The sequence below is a fragment of the Pseudochaenichthys georgianus genome, chromosome 12 (genome assembly GCF_902827115.2).
Source record: "Pseudochaenichthys georgianus chromosome 12, fPseGeo1.2, whole genome shotgun sequence".
Lineage (NCBI taxonomy): Eukaryota > Metazoa > Chordata > Actinopteri > Perciformes > Channichthyidae > Pseudochaenichthys > Pseudochaenichthys georgianus.
The window spans coordinates 4884481-4903842 of NC_047514.1; the positions used below are offsets into that span (position 1 = coordinate 4884481).

General features: G+C 41.5%; 2 protein-coding genes across 3 annotated transcripts in view; one reads left to right on the forward strand and one right to left on the reverse strand.

The window, feature by feature from the left end:
• stxbp1a (syntaxin binding protein 1a) overlaps nt 1–457 on the reverse strand; it is a 28657-nt gene extending 28200 nt beyond the window's left edge. The window contains exon 1 of one of the 2 annotated variants that reach the window (XM_034096029.2): nt 302–456. In XM_034096029.2, the coding sequence (XP_033951920.1) occupies nt 302–338 (37 nt within the window). In that variant the 5' untranslated portion in view covers nt 339–456. Of the gene's footprint in view, nt 1–301 lie in introns of both variants that reach the window. The other variant, XM_034096028.2, reaches the window with a different exon arrangement.
• A 1291-nt stretch (nt 458–1748) lies between these two features.
• niban2a (niban apoptosis regulator 2a) overlaps nt 1749–19362 on the forward strand; it is a 31259-nt gene continuing 13645 nt past the window's right edge. Inside the window, exons 1-5 of the mRNA XM_034096027.2 lie at nt 1749–1965; nt 9336–9466; nt 11376–11504; nt 11605–11710; nt 12260–12427. Coding sequence (XP_033951918.1) covers nt 1911–1965; nt 9336–9466; nt 11376–11504; nt 11605–11710; nt 12260–12427 — 589 coding nt within the window. The 5' untranslated portion in view covers nt 1749–1910. The remainder of the gene's footprint in view (nt 1966–9335; nt 9467–11375; nt 11505–11604; nt 11711–12259; nt 12428–19362) is intronic.

The window sequence follows — 19362 nt, forward strand, 5'->3', positions numbered from 1 at the left end:
AATCAAAGCTAGTTAAAGCCATTTTCAGGTCTACTCTGCTTGAAATGCAAATGCGCATCCTCACTGCAGTGACATAAAACCAGCCTCCACTGGTTATCAGCTCACACACTGCACGGCTGTGGTTTACAATAAAATACAATGGAACACCAAGAGCACAACCTTCATCTTCATCACCATCACCCAGATGTACTAGCTGACACATCCGCATCCTGGAGACACGCACACACCGCAATTGTGCGCACAGCTCAGCGCCACATCTCATCACATTAGGGGAACAAAATACTAAAGAAATAATTCTTACTTTCGCCGACCACCGCCTTTAATCCGATAGGTGCCATGATGCTGCCGAGTGAAGGACTGAGTGTTCAGCCTCTGCTTCCTCGCTATCTCTCTCTCCTCTGTGTTCACCTCACAGTGCTGCGGAGGAGCCTCCAGTTCGAAACGTCACTGCGTATCCTTCCGCATCATCTCCCCCCCCCCCCATGATGGTGCTGGATGTGTAGCTACAACTGCGATTTATTAGCTTAAATGTCTTATTTGTTCTCGAGTCACTAGTTAATCAGACACCCCCAGAAATATGCCACTCAATCATTGCCTTATAGCATTTAAAACATATACAGCCGTCTTTATGTTTGATGTGTGGTGATGTGTTTGGTTTAAAGTATGGTGTTAATTGTTTTTAAAACAGCACTGTCTATTAGGTTGAAATGCATATTGTCATTGCTTGGTAGAACCAATTTTTTTAAACAAACTATCAATTAGAAAAATATTGAACATGTTACGTGTATTTTGTTCTACTCATTTATGAACAAAGTGTTCCAGCAACAGTGACAATTATTATAATTGTTTTATAAGTGGAAACATTTGTCGACAATTCCAAACTCCCTGACCGACAATAGGCTACTCATAGCTTGAGATAGCCTATTGACTTTCCCATTCAATCTGCATTAATCACTGATAATGTTGTACATGTTTTCTATTAAAAGCTCAATTATTTCTCACCTATCGGTTCTTTGAGCACCATTTTTTTTTAAAATCCGAACAATGTATTAATTACATGTGATTTGTACGACTGGTTCGTTGTAAAGTGAGGTTTTATGCAGTGGATACAAGCCCCTCAAGAATAGCGAAGAAACAAAGTATCCACAAGGGGGCAGCATAGCTCTTTCTATAGGAAACACAAACAGAGGGCATAACGAGAAGCAACTTTTGACAGTGCAAACATTCATCGAAGGGCTTCAAAAGTAGTATCTATATTGTAAAAAAAAAAACATAATTTTAAATGTTTTTTGTTTAATTTCTTAGGGGTTGTCTTTATAAACAGCATATGGAGGTTTGGGTTTAAGCTGTCATATTATAATGATGTAACTTCTATGTTTATCTTTAATCTTTGTTAGCATGCTCTTAATTAATACGCTATCTTTGCCACTCTACGTGCTAGCCTGTAACATTGCACATTTCCCCTCTGTGGGACGATTAAAGGTATTCTGATATTCCTAAATGATAAATTGAACGCTAAATGAAGTCGGCCTGCACCGGAGCAATGCACGGTAAATATTGTAGACACTGCAATACACCCTTGGTGAAATCTGGCCACACCCTTGGCAGGGCCGCCTGAACACGTTGAACCAGTGAAGACTCCCAGAGGGTGTGTCCTGCCGCCGTGAACCAGACTAGTGTTCACCTCCTCTTCCCCCTCCTCCTCCTCTTCCCCCTCCTCCTCCTCCTCCCCGGCGGGAGTCGTCACCTCGCAGCAGCCCTCCTCTCTTACACGGGAGAAGACACGCAGCAGCGCCACAGCCGTGGAGGAAAGTGATTTTACCAGCGGATATTAGAGACTACTAGAGAGACCACTTGAAGAACAATTTTACCTCGGATACTTGCGCGATCTGTGAGGCTCTCCTGTAACCATGGGGGACGTGGTGTCTGCTCACCTGGATGAGAGCAGGAGGGAGATGATAACAGGTAATGGAGAAAGGAGCTTTACTGAAGGACTATTATAGACACTATAGTTTATTGATTCTTATCCAAAACTGACTTTTCAGAAAAGTTTGAAAATACGTCCTAAAGTGTGTTTATCCTCCAGTAGGGGTAATGTAAAAAAAAAACTAGAGCTGTCAAACGATTACAATTTTAATCAGATTAATCACAGTTTAAAAATTAATTAATCATGATTAATCACCATTCGAACTATGTCCAAAATATGCCATTTCTTTATGTATATTGTTGTGGGAATGGAAAGATAAGTGAAAGAAGGCGGATATATCTATGTAAGTTACATGGATATGTCCGCCTTCTTTCATAATAAACATACATACTGTATGTTACATGATGTAACATACAGTATGTATGTTTATTATAAAAAATGTCTGTGTGTCAAAATGAAAGACAGCCCACACACCTATCAATCATCAAACCGTGGGGTCTTAATTCATTACGTGTTGATTTCTATCAACGGGGGAGTACTTCAGGAAAGTCGACGGGACGGGGCTAGTGGAGTACTTCATAACCACAGAGCTTGAACGTTGTGATCAGCTGTTTTTGCGCAGTTCTCCAGTGAAGGGGGGAAATCTCCCTCCGCAGCCGGTTGGCGTAGTTTTGGCACAATTCCGTTGTACAGACCGTCGTTAACAGCAGCCCTGTCTGTGCACACGGAGACCGACTCTTTCGTCCGGTGATCTAACCGCTTTCTGGAAAAGCTTCACAAGTACGTCGGTACCAAATGCGCTTTGTGCCACAAGTGACAGACAGTACGCATTTCAGATTACGCACATAACCTGCGTACCAGTTAGTGCACCCCTGTACTACAGCCATGGATGTGACTACAGCAAAAGTATTCTCCGTCGGGACTTCCTGCAACAACACCACGCCGTTATCTCGATTCTGATTGGCCAGAAGACATTATCAAAGATGTTCTATTGAGAAGACGATCACTACGTGGCAAAAGTTTTCAAAACCGTTTCTGGTCTTCGGTATTTCCAGACAAGTGGCTACTGAAATCAATCTTACTAACTGCCGTCTGTGCAATTCTCGGCGCGAGTTAGCGGACTTTATTTTGCTTTCTTTAACATCATTTTTCATGGTGCGGCTAAGCCATTTCTTGGTATGGGTGTAGCCTACCCCAGCCACTGGTGGGAATGTATGGGGCGGGCCATTCTGCACATGCGTTAAATATTTTAACGCAATTAATTCAAAAAATCAATTACCGCTGTTAACGCGATAATTCTGACAGCATTACAAAAAAACACTTAAAACATTTTTCAAATAACAAGTCTTTTGAAGTTATCCAAAAGTATTAAATGTGATTAAATGATTAAACTTCAAATCATTAATACATTTCTTTCTCTCTTTTTTTGTCAAGAAGCTCATGTGTCATGGATACAACTTTATACTGATTACATTTCCTAATACTGTATGTGGTGTTAGAATACATTCAATTAAATTCTGACACATGCAGAGTTTTTAGTTTTCTTTTAGTCACGCTCAGCAAGTGTCAGCTTTCCCCGTTTCCTTCTAGGACAAAGCTTCTCATTGATATCAGTGCATTGTTGCTCTGCTCTACAGTTTGCCTCGAATGAATCCCATCTCGGCTGCAGGCCTATTACTCAGAGAGATAATAAGTAGGTTTCCCAGAGGGGAGCCTGTTTGGATAAGTTTTGGACTGACTGCTATTTAAGGCTCAGATTGCTCCAGCCTCCCACTGTGATCTGTGATCAGGTCTGTGTGGTTATTTCAACAGGGCATGAGAGCATAAACTGAAACACGTCCATGAATCTTTATGCATTCTTGAAATTATAGAGCGTGGTAGCTAAAAGTAGTTTGGCATGGGTCCCACGTTTAAATGTTCCCAGGAAAAAAGTGATAAGCCTTGCTTGTTTCGATTTTATGGTTTCTGTTTGGATCCAGCAAATGAGTGCTTTGCAGGAACTTTAGTTTTCAGCCTCATTTTCGATATCTCTTTATGGTTGTAATTGTGTTTTGTGAGTATGCTTGCATGCATGCCTACATGCTTGCACGCAGGCAGGCGGCACGCATGCTTGCATGAGGAAACCTCTTCCGGAAAACCAAAAGTGACGTTCTTGAGGTCAGGCACTGGGTTTGATTGATGTTACTCACACATCAGAAAGAAAAACTGTCAGAAAATACATTGTAAGAAGCTGGCTCTTGAGGTGAGCATTTGTTCACGACCTTTTCACATTGACTAACTAGTTAATAGTTATTTAATTAATTGAAGCAATTCATAAATATAGATTATCAATTTTTTGCAGCCTTAAAATACAATGACTGACGTCATGTTCATGATAGGTAGGCATCTAAAACTCAAGGAATGTGCAGCCTGTCAGATTCAGAATGAACTAACAAGAGCTGTTAACAAGGTTTAAAGGTGTGAGCATCAGAGTTGACTAGATGCCCTGTAAAGAGTGAGAGGGGGGAAAGGTAATCTCAAAAGATTTTTCTGACGCTTCAACTGGCTATTGCCATTCCTCAATAGTATATGGATCCGACTAAAGTCACAAAAACATGTCTAAAAGTTTGGAAATATAAAATATAAGACCACTAAAATCTGAACAACTGTATACAGAGCCAGTCAGTTCAAGTTTTCTGCCAGAATACCAAACATTTTTCAATATGTTCTGCTTATGAGTTTAGCTGAGAATAAACTACACAAGAAGAGATGAGTCAGAGGGAAGGGGGAGGACAACATAATGAGTGAAACGGCAGAGGTAAAGCGGGTAGAAACATGTCACAAGATCAAAAGCTCAAACTGCTGTCTGGGTCACACACACCCTCTTCTTCTACACACATATGTCTATAGATCTGTGCTCTTGTCATGCATGAGTGCAGCCATGTACACACGAATAACAAATAGCATGACCTTAAATGAGGGGGTATGAATGTATGTGAGTGAGTGTGGGAGAAAGGAAGTGAGTAAAGGCGACTCAGCATTCCTGCATTGGGAGTCTTGTTTGGAGACTGTACCTCCCAACAAGGTGATTTCTTCCTCCTCGCTGTACAAACATTCCCACCAAAATATTCCTCCCTCATGATCCCATGCAACACATGCGCAACTTAGAGTTTGTGCTTTGTTTGTCTACAGTCTACAAGTGAATTAAACCATAATGAAGATGTTTCTTAACTAAGTGTCAAAGAACAAGACTGCACATTTTAGATACAATCAAATCAGGTTTTATTTATATAGCACATTTTAAAAACGATTTTCGGTCGAGCCAAAGTGCTGTACATGCAGATAATAAATAACACATTACTACAGTCGCAAACAGAAGACAATAAATTACAACAGCAAATATAAAAATCAAACACAGGGAAATGTCATGAGTCGTGCTCCGCTCTGACTAGAAGGCCAGGGAGAAGAAGTGAGTTTTTAGTGTAGATTTAAAAACCCCTAGGGTCTGGGCCGACCTCACATGGAGGGGTAGAGTGGTCCAGAGCCTGGGGCCAGCTGCTGCGAATGCTCGGTGCCCTCTGGTTTTGAGCCTGGTCTTGGGCACTACCAGCAGCAGCTGGTCAGCAGACCTTAAAACTTTGGCTGGAGTGTAGCGATGGAGGAGTTCTGCTATATAAGCCGGAGCCAGCCCATTTAGTGCTTTAAAAACAAATAACAGGAGTTTAAAATCAATGCGGAACCGAATTGGAAGCCAGTGCAATGAGGCCAGAATTGGGGTGATGTGGCACTAGCTGCAGGCGTCTAATTGAGGCCTGGTCCATACCCACGTATAGAGAGTTGCAATAATCCAGCCTCGTGGTTACAAAGGCGTTAATAACCGTTTCTAGATCTTTAAAAGATAAAAACAACTTGGTCTTGGCCAATAGTCGTATTTTAGGTCTTGACTACGCTGCTGACCTGCTTATCAAATTTAAAAGCGCTATTTAAGGTCACTCCAAGGTTCATGACAGAGGGGAGGATGTTTTTATTGAGGGAGCCCAGAATATCAACCGGAGAGGCTGGAGGTTGGGGTCCAAAAAAGATTACCTCGGTCTTGCTCTCGTTGAGGTTGAGGACATTTTTGCTCAGCCAGGATTTGTCTCTGTCAAGCAGTCCATCAATAGCTGTAATGAGTTGACATTAGAATTGAGAGGCAGATAGATCTGTACATCATCATCGTAATAATAGAAGGGGATGTTGTGTTTTGTGAGAATTGAACCTAGGGGCAGTATGTACATTAGAAAAAGGATGGGGCCCAGAATAGAGCCTTGGGGAACCCCACAGGTAAGAGGGGCTTTGGCAGCAGCTGCACTGAGAAGCTACGGTCTGTCAGGTAGGACCTGAACCATGCAAGGGCAGAGCCTGTGGTGCCTGTGGACTGTTCGAGCCGCGACAACAGGATGCCATGGTCCACAGTGTCGAAGGCAGCTGTCAGGTCTAACAGCACCAGGACAGCTGGGCTACCTGAGTCGGCGGCTAGGAGCAGATCATTAAAAACTCTTAAAAGGGCTGTTTCAGTACTGTGCATGGGTTTGAAGCCAGACTGAAATTGAAGATGAAAGCAAAATAGCCAGTTGTGTCAACACAGTATACTTCAGTCATGCATTTCATTGGTTACTAACGTTTATGAAGATTTTTTTAAACAACATTTACAGTAGAGTCCTTCGGCTAAAATCCTTCTCTGTGCTAATAGCTTAAAACAAAATTGCTATATCCGCCAGTAAAAGTTTTCTATAGTGTTTTACGGTATACCATCAAATATACCGACCCTAATAATCCTGGTTCACGCTCCTCGAGCTAGTCTACCAGTAGTCAGCACTCGCATGCCTGCCACCTGGTTGACTTTAAAGCCCATATAGGAACCACGGCCTGATCCCGACTGGTGCTTTGTTCTTGGAATTATTTGCCAGCTGTTGCAGTTCGAGCATAAGATGATCGACACCATATGACATGGTACCAGAAAACCATGAGTTGCGTCATCAGATCTGTAGTATGTCTTTGACACTTGAGCCAAGAAAGAAGCACATCAATCAAACGCAGAAACCAGTCAGCAAAGTCGGACAGACCGCCTGGTAAACCAAAATGTGTTGTGAGGGTGAACTGAACGTGCGTCTGAGCCCCCAGAACATGTTTCAGTTGGTGTTGGGCTCCACCAGGGTTGACCCTTGTCACCAGTTCTGTTTGTGATCTTCATAGATAGGATCTCAAGGCACGGCGGGGGGGAGGAGAGTGTCCAGTTTTGGGACCTGTGAATGGCTTCTCTGCTCCTTCCAGATGAAGTGGTTCTGTTGGCTTTATCAGACCGTGATCTGATGTTGCAATGGGGCGGTTTGCAGTCTGATGTGAAGTGGTCGAGATGAGTCACCACCTCTGAGTCTGAGGTCATGATTCTCTGTCTGATAATGGTAGATAGCTTCCTCTAAGTTGGGAGTGAGTTGCTGCCCCAAGTAAAGGACTTTGCATATGTTGTGCATATTCTGATAGTGAAATGAAGCATGGGTTGGAAAGGCAGATTGGTGCAACATCAGCAGTAACGCAGGCATTGTGGAAAGAAGGAGCTAAGCCAGACAGAAAAGCTTCGGTGACTTCCAACCCTCAACTGTGGTCATGAGCTTTGGGTCTCCTCAAAGAGTTTTCTCCATAGGGAAGCTGGATTCAAATTAGAGATAAGGAGAAGTGGAACTGCTAGGAGACCCTGGGGTAGACCCAGAATAAAGCTAGAGAGTTTATTTATCTCAGCTATCTTGGGAACGCCTCAGGACGACCCAGGAAGTGCTGGAAAGTGTTGTTAAAGAGGGGAACTTCTAAACTCCTTTGCTGAGACACCAACACCAGGCCTCTGGACAACTGGTAGAAAATGAAATATAAAACAAAGGTGTACTCTTAGCCCTGTAAGTCTGCATTTGTGTTAATTAATTCACACACAAAAATAAGAAAGAGGGCGACTTCTCATTGATGGTGTGTTCCTTTTCTTTAAGGTTCTCTTTCGTGGTAGATGGAGAGATATAATGGAACTTTTTCCCATGGCTATACAGGTTAAAACAGAGAACTGGGTGTGGGATTTATGATGTGGTCTTTGTTCTCATGTTCAAAGTGCCCAAAAAGTCTGTCCAGTCTGCTGACTTTGGCACAACAAGACAACCAGTGGAAAGTACCAACTCTCTGCACACATGGAAGCCCCGTTAGTCTGTTCCGTATCTTAGCCCAGATCCATATCTTGTGCCAGTTCACAATATCCGGTTCACATTTTTGTTGGTACCAAAACAGTATCACGGTTCAATAGCCAGCCCTCATTAACAGGGAGTTATTGGAGGGGGTCTATAAGCTCTCTCTCAATCTTCTTCTAACCCGTCCACTGACCTCCTCCTGCAATGACAGTGTTTTTACATTTGTGTCCCTGTCTCCTCCACATTCCCGGTCTATCCTGTCAGCTCTTTCCTTCCTGCTCTCTCACTGCATGCCGGCTCTCTTCTTCCTGTGCTGTCCCTTCCCTAAACAGATCAGAGTCATCACTGTCTGCTGCTGACTGAGACAAACACACACACTCTTTTCCAACACTTATTTCATACCCATAGGAGTATACTTTTTAGTATCTAACTTTTTCATGATCAATGTATCGTTGAGGCTATGACATGTCTGCAAATATTCATCACAACTACTAAGGGGAAATCTTTAAACTGTTGTCCCGCCACTAGTCCCTAACACCCAACAATATCTGATTCTTAATGGCAAATATTTTAAGGCTCAGGCTAAATGTGTGTGTAAATATGTAAGGCATCTAGAATAGTGCAGTGAAAATAACATGGATGCTTGGGTTTAAAACTTACGAGGAGTATGTCTAGAACAAGTTGACCTCAGTGGTATTTTAACTATGCAAAAGCTTTCCATCCCTAAAGTTTCACTAATGACAGGGCTGTACCAGACAGCCACGATATAAAGTGAACATTGCTGATAATACATATCTCTTTGAGTGCTGCACACATTTTACTATGCCAATTTTCATAAAGTGCTGATAGCAGCAGTGGAGGTTGTGGCCTGTCTGACTTGAAGAGACATATTTTAAGAGCAGCTCCTCAAATATACATAGCTAGAATTCCACAAAGAATTAGAGTTGATAAACTCATTAGAGATTCATGTGGAATGTGGACATGTTGGTGTATAATTGGAAAGTGCTCTATCGGTTCTCTATTCACTTGTGTTTGAACCAAATTAACTTGTACAATTGTATTCAAGCTTTCTTTTTGAGGTTTCACTGCAGAAGGACTCCATCAAGTTGTATCTTAATGCAGCTAACATAATTTTGTACTGGACTGTATCTTAAATGATTCTTTATACGTTTGTTTGGTATGTTTGTTTCTGATCTCGTGTCTGTCTGTGTATCCTCCTGCAGCCCGGACAGGAGGCGTGTTCAGAGACTTCAGTGACGTGTACGAGCAGCAGTACGCAGTCGCTCTGTTCAACAGCGTTCGCTATGAGATAGAAGGAGGAGGAGGACCGCAGTCGCAGCTGCTTCACAGGAAGGCAAGACCTGCTTTGTATCAGTTATAAAGGAGAGGTTTATCTTTGTTTAATGAATAGAATGATAAAAGACGTACAAAGAAAAGAAAGTATGTGGCATCCACCTGTGACTGGCATTTTAAAACTCTTTAATCTCTGGACCAGTGACATTAATCTTACTGTAAGGGACAAATGTTCGTATACTAATGCGCAAATCAAGTAATGAAAAAAGGGTTGTTCCAATTATCAATATTTTCTACTCAGCATTATAATAAACTCACCTAAATCTCTCTAGCTTTCTTCCTGCCATCTTACAAGATGAACAAACTCACACTGTGGTTTAAGCTTAGCAGTGTATGTTCAACACCGACTTTCATCAATGCAAGCTTTGTTCGTGACGGACAGAAACACTACTCAATGTTTTACACAAAGCTCATTATTGGGTCTATGTAACGACACTGTACCTAACGGGAAAGTCTGCGCCACCACTTTTTGTATTCCTCTCATCTTTTTGGTAAGCAACCGCACTCAAGGTCCCATTTGTTCACATTTTCAATCAGTGAAGGGGAAGTGGAGCACATTTCACACATGAACAGAGATGCTGTTAGGAATGCTACTTATTCTGGCTTTTCAGCTGCTCTCCACTGAGAGAGGACAGCTGCTTGTGTGTGTGCTTACGGCAGAAGTGACAAATGATGCATACAGTATGTGAATTAACGCCGATTGAAAATAAATATACTGTATATATAGACATATTTGTAATCGGCCATTTTATCTGTAGGTAAACCTTTAATGTCTTGCTGTAGTGTAGAAGGATGCAGCTCATTTGCATGTACACCTTTTTCTGTTATTCAACGTTTTTTGTTTTGTTTTACTAAAAAAGGCATTTATGTGACCTCAATGCAGAAAAACAAACTTTTTCGGTGCATCAAATCCAAGTGAAAAACAGTCTGAACTGATTGCATCCGTGTAAACAATCTAGATCAGGGGTGTCAAACTCAAGGCCCGGGGGCCAAATCCGGCCCGCGACTTCATTTCATGTGGCCCCACAAGAGCTTGCAAAAAATATGATATGTTTATTATGCGGTTACATGCTACTTTACAGAAGCACGTTGCCAATAAACTACATGTCCCACAATGCATCTCAGAATTTGACTTTTTTTTTAAATTTTATTTTGACCTTTCTTTTTAAATCATTGTGTGACATTTTCACTGAAGAGACTTGCAATTATTTGCCCTAGACTTCTGCTTTCAGACGTAGTTATTACCCTATCCGATAATAATCCAATGCAGAGGCAATAATGTAATATAATACATTATTTGATATAATATTAAATATTCATTTTTATATAGTCTTAAAGTTACAACCGGCCCTTTGAGTGCAACCATAATGCTGATGTGGCCCGCAATGAAATTGAGTTTGACCCCCCTGATCTAGATGTTTTACGTACAAAGTAATACAAACTAAAACTATTGTATTGTAGTAAAATACTATATTTAAAAAAATATTTTAAATAGTATTACCGTGTGGTCTTATTCATATAACATTATGAAAGATCATGGCCTTCTTTCTGCTCTGCCCCTGAGATAAGCAAGTGACCCTACTACTCATTCACACAACATCTACAGATAATTAAAACGTTTCCATCAAACAAACAGCATCAAACCTTTCCTACGACACAAGAGACTCTTTATGTTTCCGTCTCCTTCCTCTCGGAGAAAAGTCACAGTATTATTTGATCCATGACGGGATATCTTAGAAAACAAAGTGGGTGGTTTGTTTCCTAGCGTAAACACCAACTAAACTCCAGGCTTTCTGAATAGTTTCAAGAGATCAAGAATACAAAAAAAAATGTTAGACTACAAAATAATATGCACGTAACTATGACGACAGCATTATGCTAAAGTGCTTGGCGTCTCTGTGATTTTTCAGGACCCCTTAGCAGGCCGCTCCATCTTCTCTGGGAGTCTGTTTCAGTATCAGGAGGAGAGTCGGAAGTGGAGGAATCGCTTTGTGTCGGTGCCCAACAGCTACATCATCGGCCTCTATGAGAGCAAAACAGTGAGTGCAAATCCTACTCGTCTAAACATCTGTCCCATTCGGCGATTTGGTCTGTTGTGTTTAAATAGATTGGCATATCTTGTGCCACATTTTTCAACAGTCGCATGACAGGGGCCTTCACCCGAAAGTATCTATCAACTGTGCTGGGTACAAGGCCCTGACCTCGATGGAGGAATACATGGAGCTGATTAACACCAGCCTGCCAGGTAGGAAATGACAGATGGTGAAAATAATGCATTTATTCTCTATATTGACTAAAAGTGGTGTTTATATTAGCATTTTACCTCTTCCTGTCCCCTTGGTTTGATGTCTATTGGTTTTTAATGGATCCGTGGTTAACACGAGCTGAAGAATTGTCGACTTTATCTACGACATAACTTGCGTCAGTAAACGACCCCACCCATGACTGTCTGAAGCATCTTTGTCATGAAAATGGAGATTGCCAACAAGTGACTAAAAGAGATTACTCAACGTCATCAAACCGAACATTAACCACCTGTAGCTTAGCGATGGTGACATGGTATGACCTAATGTTAGCACTTTACTTTAAAGACTGCAATTACGCTTTAAAAGTTGAGGAGTCAATAAGGAAGTTATCCTGTGTCAGTATATTCTGGAATCCAACTAAATAATCCAATTGCTATTTGCCGAGGGGAGCCCTTCAATGATAGCTTTTTCTTTTTGTATTTTCTTTATTGTCTGTAAAGCACTTTCTAAATCTTGACGTTTCTCATTCTTCTTCCATCATGTTGTAGATATCAAAGCCAAAGTGGCGAGTAATCCTTTTATCAAGTGTGCGAGCCAGTTCCCCCTCATCCTGTGGCACCCGTACGCCCGCCACCACTACTTCTGTGTGATGACGGAGAAGGAACAGACCAAGTGGCACGCAGTACTGCAGGACTGTGTCAGACACAGTAACAACGGTAACAAAACACACACACACACACACACACACACACACACACACACACACACACACACACACTGACTTCATTTCACCTAAGTAGAGCAGTAATACTACACCACTAAAAAGGTCCCTGGCAGTTTTCCTTTAATGCGCTTCAGAACAGTCATGAAACATTTTGATGAACTATGCACATTTTAAATTGCTATATTCAGTTGTCCAGAGTACATGAAGAGCAGTAGAGTAATTCTCTTCATGGTGCCCCTTTAAGGCTCTCTACATTTTCTGGCTGAGCAGATGAGGGTGTGTGTGAGTGTGTGTCACAATGTGAAGTCATTACATGCCATCTGAATGAGCTGGCTGATCGGTGAACGTGAGATGCAGGAACGATGGGTATTTCTTAATTATTCCTGCTTACAGCAAGACGTGTTGTTGGATATTTTAAAAACAGGCTTTTATTTTTATTTTATTTGATCATATTTAGGGATAAGCTTTGAATCAGCAGTTAACAGTATAATCCCTAGTTGTACTGAAAGGGTTTGTCAATTCATTGATTAATGCATCAATTGTAATTTAATGTCATTTATCAAGGACCTAAACTATGTTCAAATTATTCAGAAAATCAGGTTATAGTACATTATTTGTAACATGAAGTCCTTAGTAAACACTTGGTGGAATGTGGTGGTAATGATGAGTCACTTTAAGTATCATTTAGAATTATTTCCCCCAGCCTTTACTGGTTTGGGCAAGTCACCATTATAGAAGCGCCGGGTTTCTTTTTGTGATGTGATGGCATTTAGAAGAATACTTTGGTGCGTTGTGCATTTGGTTTGTTTTATAAGGGTGGAGAACTACTCTTGATCTGCTCTTGATGTTTGTTCTTGTGGCATGACTCGTGTCATTGTGTTGAGAAATAGAAGGCAGACATGTGCCAACAGAATGCAATTATTTTGTTGTCATTCTGTTTCTCTTGGCTTGACATTCTTTCAAATTGTGTGTGTAACATGACGTGTTGACTTCAAATGATATGCCAAGTTTTTTTATTGTGTGTTACATTCTGCCAGTCCAGTTTCAATGTGTTATTGTTGTGTGCATGGCATGCATCAGTGTGCTATATTAAGACTTGAGACAGAGAGAATCAGAATGAACAAGAAGCCTTGGGAAGTAGAGATAAAGAAAACTACATGGATTCAGTGACTGAGAAACAAAATACAACTGCTGCGGTTAACATGATCGGGCTTGTTTTGATCTGGATGGCCTGAAAGGCAGGTGTTGTTTACAGAGAGTGTAGTTTATGTGTAGACATCTTTAAGTATTCATTAATAAATGGAAGATATCTTTAAAGCATTAATACAAAAAAACATACAGATAAGACTAAAAATAAATACAGGTATCTTGGAATCCAAGATATTGCAAATATATCTACATTGTAGCAATTGCCACAGACAATACTTTAACCACTTTACATTGTGAAACCTAAATACATGGCTACAATACTTACATTATTGAAAATGTATAGATATTAAACATATCTTGTAAATTCATTAAAAAGATTAATTTAACTTTTAGGAATAATAAATTGTTGATTGGTGCTGAATGTCATAGCTGCAAGTACCTGGAAGGTTTTGTCCACAGACGTTACCTTAGCTGACCCTAATTTGCAAGCACACAAGCATGTGGTTTTACATGCCTCTGGGCGTGCACCAGTGTGCACACGTAATTATAATGCTGTTGGTATTGTTGAGTGTGAGCTTTAAGGCTTCAACAGCTTTCCTCAGATGAAAGCTAATGCATGGCTATACTATCTGTAATTGTGCTTTAAGTGATTGTTAGGATGGATCATGAAGTATAGGGCGGAGTCGTTGTATCATCAAGTCAGCAGCAGTCAATCCATCAGCAGCTACAGAATATGCAAACAGGCGTTCAATAGTTTGTGTCTTAATTAAACACTGCAAGTTCAAATCTAAACAACCCTGTATCATGAGCAATTCAGCTAAGCTTCATAACATGCCATCAAATGAAACAGGACACCACATCTCAGCTCTTCACCAGGCTGACAAAGTCGCTCGACCTGATTCAACTTTGTTTTGCACTTGTGCCAACTGCAGTGCATGAATTCAAAATGGTATCATTAGCACACATGACAATGCCAGCAGCTGTCTGTCATCAGTATTCAAACACTTAATGCAAGCAGTCAAAAAACAGGATCATTTCTCCAGTCAAGGAACGTTTTGGTCCAACAAGCCAAACACCAGGTTTAGTGCACACATTTTCTGGCTGTCAAACAAAAGTGGCCTCCGTCTACTCTGCACACAGTCGGGCTCAACCGTTACTTCCCAACACTACCTGTTCAGGCATGCTGGGTAAAAGCCAGAGTCCCTGCTTGCCGTGCATTCCAGCTGTGAGGCTGGGCTACAGAAATATGTTGTAATGAACAGAGTGTGTTGCTGTTTTACTGTCGCCATGGCTGGTGTGTCAGTGTTCATTGGCATTCATGTGTTTGTCCCGTGTAGACGCGCCCAGTCTCACCTCTGCATGTCAGTGTTTGGAGGGAAACCAGAACCGCGAAAGACCTTTCCTCGGGGTGATAAATGACAGCCTGACCTCTGCCCTGTTTGCAGTTACATTAACTCACATCTACACTTTCTGGATATGCTGCCATTTCCTACAGGGAAGAATGTGTGTTGAAATTGAAACACTTTTTTAAAACTGTTAATTACTACTCTAATTTTGTATGTGGATAGAATCTGAGTTTGACACAAACTTTCCTAATACACTCAAGTGAGAATTGACTACCACACTTAACACTTCTTTAGAGCATGTCAGTCATGATGCATAACATACTGCTTTGACCAGGAAGAATAAAGGAGCCGCACAGAGGCTCCATGCAAAGCAGTTCTTCAGCTGAACACTGACACTGTTCAGCTGGCTTTGATAAGTAAAAACCACAAGTTCAATGTTTACACTGATGCACTGAAGATGTATTTGCATCCACTTAAGCCATGGTGGTTTCATCCTCATACGCAACCTGATCAACTGATGAACTGCTTCTTTGCATTGCCTTAACAGCATCGTTTGCAAAGCAACCAGTTAATCAGCTCAGTTACCGGATGACTGCATCGCTGTATTCTGCACAACACAAAGCTGCAGTCAGTTGCATCAGGACGACCAGAAAACCTAATACACCCTCATGTAATCATTTTACCGTTTACATTTGTCAAGGAAGTAAGTAGTTATAGATTTAAACATGGCTGATCTGATGCCGGACCTTCAGCAAAAAGGATTATCTTAAAGCTCTGTAGTTTGGACTCGCCATGTCTCTGTAGCTCTATAATTAACCTGGCGAGTAAAATGTTGACCGACATTGGACCCAGTCGGCACAAACTAAAGTCTCCAGGGATATTATGGTGTTACGGTTAGATTCATGATGAACTTGACAAGTAAACATGTCTAGTCCTGAAGCAATTAGTTTAATATTCAAATGAAATCCACACCTTTCAACATTTAGAAGTACGAGTCACTTTTTAAACAAGATTGGCAAACATTGTTTTACCTCCAGCTTCTAAAATGTGAGTTCATCTAAAGAAATAAACATCATCTTGGGCTTGATTACATATTGGGTTTCTTTTGCAGCTTTTACAATTCATCAACTAACAACCAAGGGATTATTTGATCATAAAAAAAACATTGAGTGCTTTCACCTAGTGGTGCCCAATAATTGGAATGTAGCTAATTGGTTCAGCCAGGCTGCTGCTGCTGCATCACATCAGCAGTCAAGCACTGCTCCGAGCTGCTCCTTGGTCACGAGAGAGCCATCAATCAGACAGTCTCCACCCCACAGCCTCTAAAGCCAGCCAGCAGCCCGCTGCTGTGATCCACAGACCTCTCATTCCACTCAGCAAGAGGCACAGTGGGGCACAGTCGGAGCATTATAGAAGTATTTTCAAGCCATGTCAGCATTAAGGCAGCGTGCTTTCAGCCTACCATATGGTTCCTTTATGTACTCGACAATATAGAGTACATACTTACTTACAAAAGAAAGCAATACAGGGTGTCAGGGACTCCCATAGTCACTACATGCGGCAGGATCTGCTCAAATCGTTGTCTCGTGCAGTCATGTGTTTGTTTGTGATGTCTGCGGTTGATGGTATGTTTCAGTGAGTATTTCTTGTACTGTGGGTTTGGCTGATTCCATAGGACTGCAGCACCATATGGGAAACTACTCACTAGTGTGAGGGTTGAAAAAGGTATCTAAACCTGCGTTGATGTGAGGGCAGGTGGCCTTTAGTTGAAATCCAATCAGACAATATTTGACATCCAAATGCTTAAAAGGTTTTGAATGTCAAAATATATTTAAGTCAGAGAAACATGTGTGGTTGTGAAGACCTGGGAACGCTGCTGCTCAAATCCCACCAACCAGAGCAGGGTGAGCAAGGCAGGGAGGGAAATGCCTCAAATAAAGAGACCGTGGTAAGTGCTGCCACATGTTCTATTTATACACAGAACACACACTGCAGAGAAACTAATCTGTTCTTTGATCTAGCTTGGTTCAGACGCATGGAGAATGTGAAGTGATTTACAGACATGGCAAATCCTCAAAAAATAATATCCTTTTCTATTGGCAGCAAGAGGAAATGTATCTGCGAGTGAGCAACTAACTGAGAATGTAGAAGGGCTTTCAGGCATTTCACACTGGAGGCCTGGCCAAGGAAAGGCCCGGAAAGTGTTCACCACAAACACTGAGTAGTGTAGCCCAGAGGTGCCCAGCCAGCAGGCACCACACACTGGTGCCAGGCCATGGGTAAACACGATGATTCTGAAAAGATTCAATTCTTAAAGCTATTTATTTCATAGTCTTTTCTTTGTTTCACTTTCTCCTCGTAACATTTACAACAGGATATGGATGTTGAGCCGCAGTAAGTCAGTCGTCCATCATCACCCACTTAGCTCCTTAATAAACATGTGCTGTGTTCCTGTTACAGCTGGAAACAAACATGAGTAACACAAACATAGAGAGTGGGAGACTTCAAGTTTGCTTCAAAGCTTTAAAAGAAGGAATTGGGTTTTTCCTTCCTATTGCTTTTACTTCTCATACTTCTGTAAGACAGATATAAACAGGAAGTATAATGTTGCTATGGAGTCAGTAAGTTAGCTATCGAATACCAAATCTGTGTTAAAGTGTTTGCAAAGTGGCATTAAAGTATGCCAGATTAGCTATTGACAGTTTCTCTGGCCAATGTTACCACGGATGAACAGATACGCACTTCAGAAGAAACACTTTAAGATTCAGACATGGGAAACAATCCAAATACATTTTTGTGAAAACTAGTTTTTTTGTTTGTGTCTGCTATACGGATAGTCAACATAAGCCAGCTTGCTGCCAGGTCCCTCAGACACTTTTCAATGAATTTGACCTCCAAAGGACGGCTGGTCCTCTGCCAACATGGCAGCTGTCTGAGCCGTTATCTTCCCATTGCGCCTCTAACCTTAGTCTCAAATACATTCTCAGGAAAGTGTGCCAGAACAAGCTAACACATGAAGCTCAGCCTGTCAGCAAAGAGTTAGCGAGCTGGAGCTGAGACAGCTTCCTGTCTGGCTCTACCTCTCCCCCTGCCTCACTCCGTGGTCACTTCCTGTTTTTGTCAGCCTCATCTGAGTCACAGACGCACAGCCACAGACAAAACAACTTGATGGAGACTCCAGCATTAAGGACACACACATTGATGCGCCTGGATAAAATACCCCACATTATATTCAACAAACTACAGATGTCACAATACCATGCAGATTTGTGTTTTACATTGTAGCATTATCAGGACCTATTTGCAGCGGTCCTTATTCATAAGATCTGGGTGCTATTGTTGAAGTTGTGTGATATTACTGACCATCATACATGAGAGCAAACACCATTTCAATACGGGCTATGCACAGCAAACATACCCTTTAATTACACATCTATGCGTCAGAAGGACTGACTCTTGTTGCCGCATGAGAAAAAGTGTCTGAAGCATCAGTCACTTTTATTTAAAGAAATAACTGCTCTGAAGGACAAGCTGCTAATTATAGGGACGTTTTATTCCACCTGCTTGTACTCTTTTGTGAGGGATGCAGGACTTTCAGCACTTAGTGTCCCTCAGTGCGGTGGCCTTGACAGATGCGGATGAGTTTCATTTCAAACCTTTATTTATACAGATAAATCCCATTGAGATCATTGATCTCTTTTTCAAGGGAGACCTGCTCAAGTAGTTCCACATAAAACATAAACAGAACAACAAAAGGACATCATACAGCATCATTTACATAATTATCCACATGAGCAGGTACCAACAGCTTCCGATTGAGTAGCATCCAACCGAGCTTTAAAAACATTTAGTGGCACCAGATTGTTCAGTTTCCATTTAATTTGCAGGCTATTCCAAGACAGAGGAGCTGCACATCTAAAAGCTGTCTTCCCTAAGACAGTCCTAGCAGTTGGCACATTTAATAAAACCACAGCATTCGATCTCAGGCAGTAGCCACTTACAATTCTCCGTGAGATCAGGGAGCAGATATAAGATGGAAGTTTCCCTAACATGGCTTTGTATATAAAAATGTACCAGTGACTGAGCCTCCGTACAGTTAGTGAAAGCAAACCAGCCCTTGCATACAGGGTACAGTGATGGGTTAATGCTTTACAGTTTGTCACAAATCTCAGTGCGCTGTGATACGCAGCATCTAACTTGACCAGGCAATGGGCAGGTGCATTCATATAGACCAGATCCCCATAGTTCAGCACAGGTAAAAAGGTCACAGTGACTAGCCTTTTCCTGGCCTCAAGCGAGAAACAGGACTTGTGTCTTTTTTGCTTTTGAAAAGAGCATTACCTTGGTTTTATCCACATTTAAAAGAAGCTTTAATTCAGAGAACTGAGTCTGAATAGTGTTAAAAACAGCCTGTAATTTAACAACAGCCTCT